The sequence below is a fragment of the Lipotes vexillifer genome, unplaced genomic scaffold (genome assembly GCF_000442215.2).
Source record: "Lipotes vexillifer unplaced genomic scaffold, Lipotes_vexillifer_v1.1 scaffold83, whole genome shotgun sequence".
In the NCBI taxonomy this organism is placed as follows: domain Eukaryota; kingdom Metazoa; phylum Chordata; class Mammalia; order Artiodactyla; family Lipotidae; genus Lipotes; species Lipotes vexillifer.
In genome coordinates this window covers 600,475-603,076 of record NW_006799780.1, presented here as the reverse complement: position 1 = coordinate 603,076, position 2,602 = coordinate 600,475, and the positions used below count along the sequence as shown (strand labels likewise).

The 2,602-nt window shown below is 33.7% G+C and overlaps 1 protein-coding gene across 1 annotated transcript in view; it reads left to right on the top strand.

The window, feature by feature from the left end:
- Nucleotides 1-1,032, top strand: part of WDR41 (WD repeat domain 41) — a 43,598-nt gene extending 42,566 nt beyond the window's left edge. The window contains 1 exon segment of the mRNA XM_007471956.1: nt 880-1,032. Coding sequence (XP_007472018.1) covers nt 880-1,032 — 153 coding nt within the window.
- Nucleotides 1,033-2,602: the final 1,570 nt, after the last annotated feature.

The following is a 2,602-nucleotide window of genomic DNA, read 5'->3' as shown; positions in this document are numbered from 1 at the left end:
TTTCCCTCAAAGAGCTCATCCTTTTCATAGTTTCATTTATCTCCTCTCTAATACCAGCTCTCTACTCCATAGGATGCATGCTGCCTTCTCATCAACATTCCATTTTCCTATTCTTACCTTCCAGCCTGTTCCTTCACTGGGCATGACCTTACTTTTTTTTGGAGAGTTTTATGTTTTTGAAGCTTTTTCTGACCATTTCATTCATTCATTGATCTATGCCTCCTTTTTCTGCAGTTCTGTGGCAAATCATAGCCTGAACTATGTTATTTAGTACCTGATTACATCATCTTTAATTGGTACCCTTATTGTTTCAACTATGATTTGGTTTTCACAACTGAATTAGAACCTTCTTGAGGGTAGGGACTATAAGCATATAGATGACACTCAGTAAATGCTTAAGGATTGATTATGTCTCTGTTTATATAGAGAGCTAAAGCCATTGTTTCTCTTGGAGAGTTTGGAATTCAGACATTTTATTGGTGGCCATTATTGCATAAATAAGAAGGCCAGTAAAAATGATTAAGTAAAGCAGGTTTGTTGGGACTTCTGACAAAAATCTTAAAACCCATACTTGAGGAATTAGATAATGGTAAAATTTAGACGATACTCTGGGACTTCATGTACTTTACAAAAATAGCTGTTATTTATAGTTCTGTAGTTGAGTAGTATTTACTAGTCTAGCATTTGTATATGTGTATGTGATTATCACTCACACTTAAAAATAACGTTTCTCATGAAAGATACGGAGTTTTACAGTCAGATCCAAAGAAGTCTCCAAGGTACACGTTTTAACAAGCACCTGTCTTGTCTTAATCTAGTTAGTATTAGCCTCTTCTCCTTGAAGTTCCTATAATCAGTAATTAAAATTTTTTTCTACAGATGTTTCTGTACTTTGAAGATCACGGACTAGTGACATGTTCTGCTGATCATCTCATCATTTTGTGGAAAAATGGAGAACGAGAATCTGGATTGCGCAGCTTAAAGTTATTTCAAAAATTAGAGGAGAACGGTGACTTATATCTTGCTGTCTAGTTTAAGGAATTTGAACACCTGTGCATGAACCTTGAACAGCAAATATAGGGGTAATACTCTGAAAACAATTACCGTATTAATCACTTAAATTTTATAATATCTTTTTTCTTGTTACTCCATAAAATTCCAATTGTTTGAATTCTTTTTTCTGGGGCTGCAAACCAGCAACAAGTTGCTTCTCAGGTATTAGTACTTTCACCAAAGAATATAGCACAAGTTTTTCATTTGACTTTTCACATAACAGTTACCTGAAACCATTGAAGGAATGGGTCTAATTTCAGCAGTGAATTTTCAGAAAGTGAAGTTTTCAGAGTTCATCACATATACCTGTTGAAGCAGAATTAAATTATACCACAATGTCCTCACAGAGATAAATTTTTTATGCTTTGAAAAAAATTCTACACCAGAAATTATATGAGTTTATGTTTAATGAGGAGAAGAACCTTGGAACCTCTCTCTTTAATGTAATTATATTGCCTCTAACTAAATTTTTATTCATCAAAAGGGATTAGATTTTTAAAATATTACATGTAATTTCTTTCATTTTGAAATACCTGACTTTGTTCTCCAAAGCTAGTATTTTAATTATACCTGTCATTCTTTTAAAGATTTATTCCAGGAACCTACTTTTATGGAAATAAATATACATGATCATTATAGACGATATTTTGGGAGAAAAATGAAAAATCCAGTGAAGAGTAAATAGGTAGGATGTAGCATATCTTGAACTTAAACCTTGAGATATATCCACAAAACTGATGCCTCCCTGTAGGAAATGAAGATTTCATAATAATTGTACTTTGTGCTGCTGTTGAAGTGGTGAGTGCTGTGTTTTAAGCTTCTTAATTTGAACCTAGACCCTGGGAGGAGGTAGAAATAGAAATAACAGTACTTTTTATTCTTTGGTTTTCTTTAGAGCCTGTTTAAGAATTCTTGTGATAAATTTAAATATATCCTTTTTCTCCTACAAATCCCCCTGGTCTTTAGTAACTCTCAATATTCTAAATATGAAGCAAACCTGAATCTCTCACTGTTTCAACTACAGCTTTTTTTTTTTGGTGCCAACTAATTTGTTTAAATCATTTTTTAAAAAAATTCTAGCTACTAAAATCCCTATAAACTCAAATCAGGAGGAATCTTATTAGGGTGTATTTTTTCCCCCTAGCCTGAACAGCTATTGACTAGATTCTTGGTAATAGACCAGCAGCAGCCCCTCATATATGCCAGAGATGAGAGCTAGATCAGTAAAGTTACAGTGTTTTCAAAGTGCCTGATTCATCTTACCATTGGCTCAAATATGAAATGCTTGAGACAAGCATCACTTATGAGTTTCTTGCAGACCACTGAGATTTAATCATCTTCATCACCCCATCAGCCTTAGAGCACTCTTTCTCCCTTTTGGTACTAAAGAATAAAAATTAAGAAGTGTTCCATACATTAAAAAATGGGTGGGTTTAATTGTGGAGTTAAACTGCTGATGAAAGAATCGTATTGAAGTAAACACCAGGTGGCTGATGTGTCAGAGGACTAATCCTTCTCAAAGAACACTTTCTGGATTTATTTGTTCATC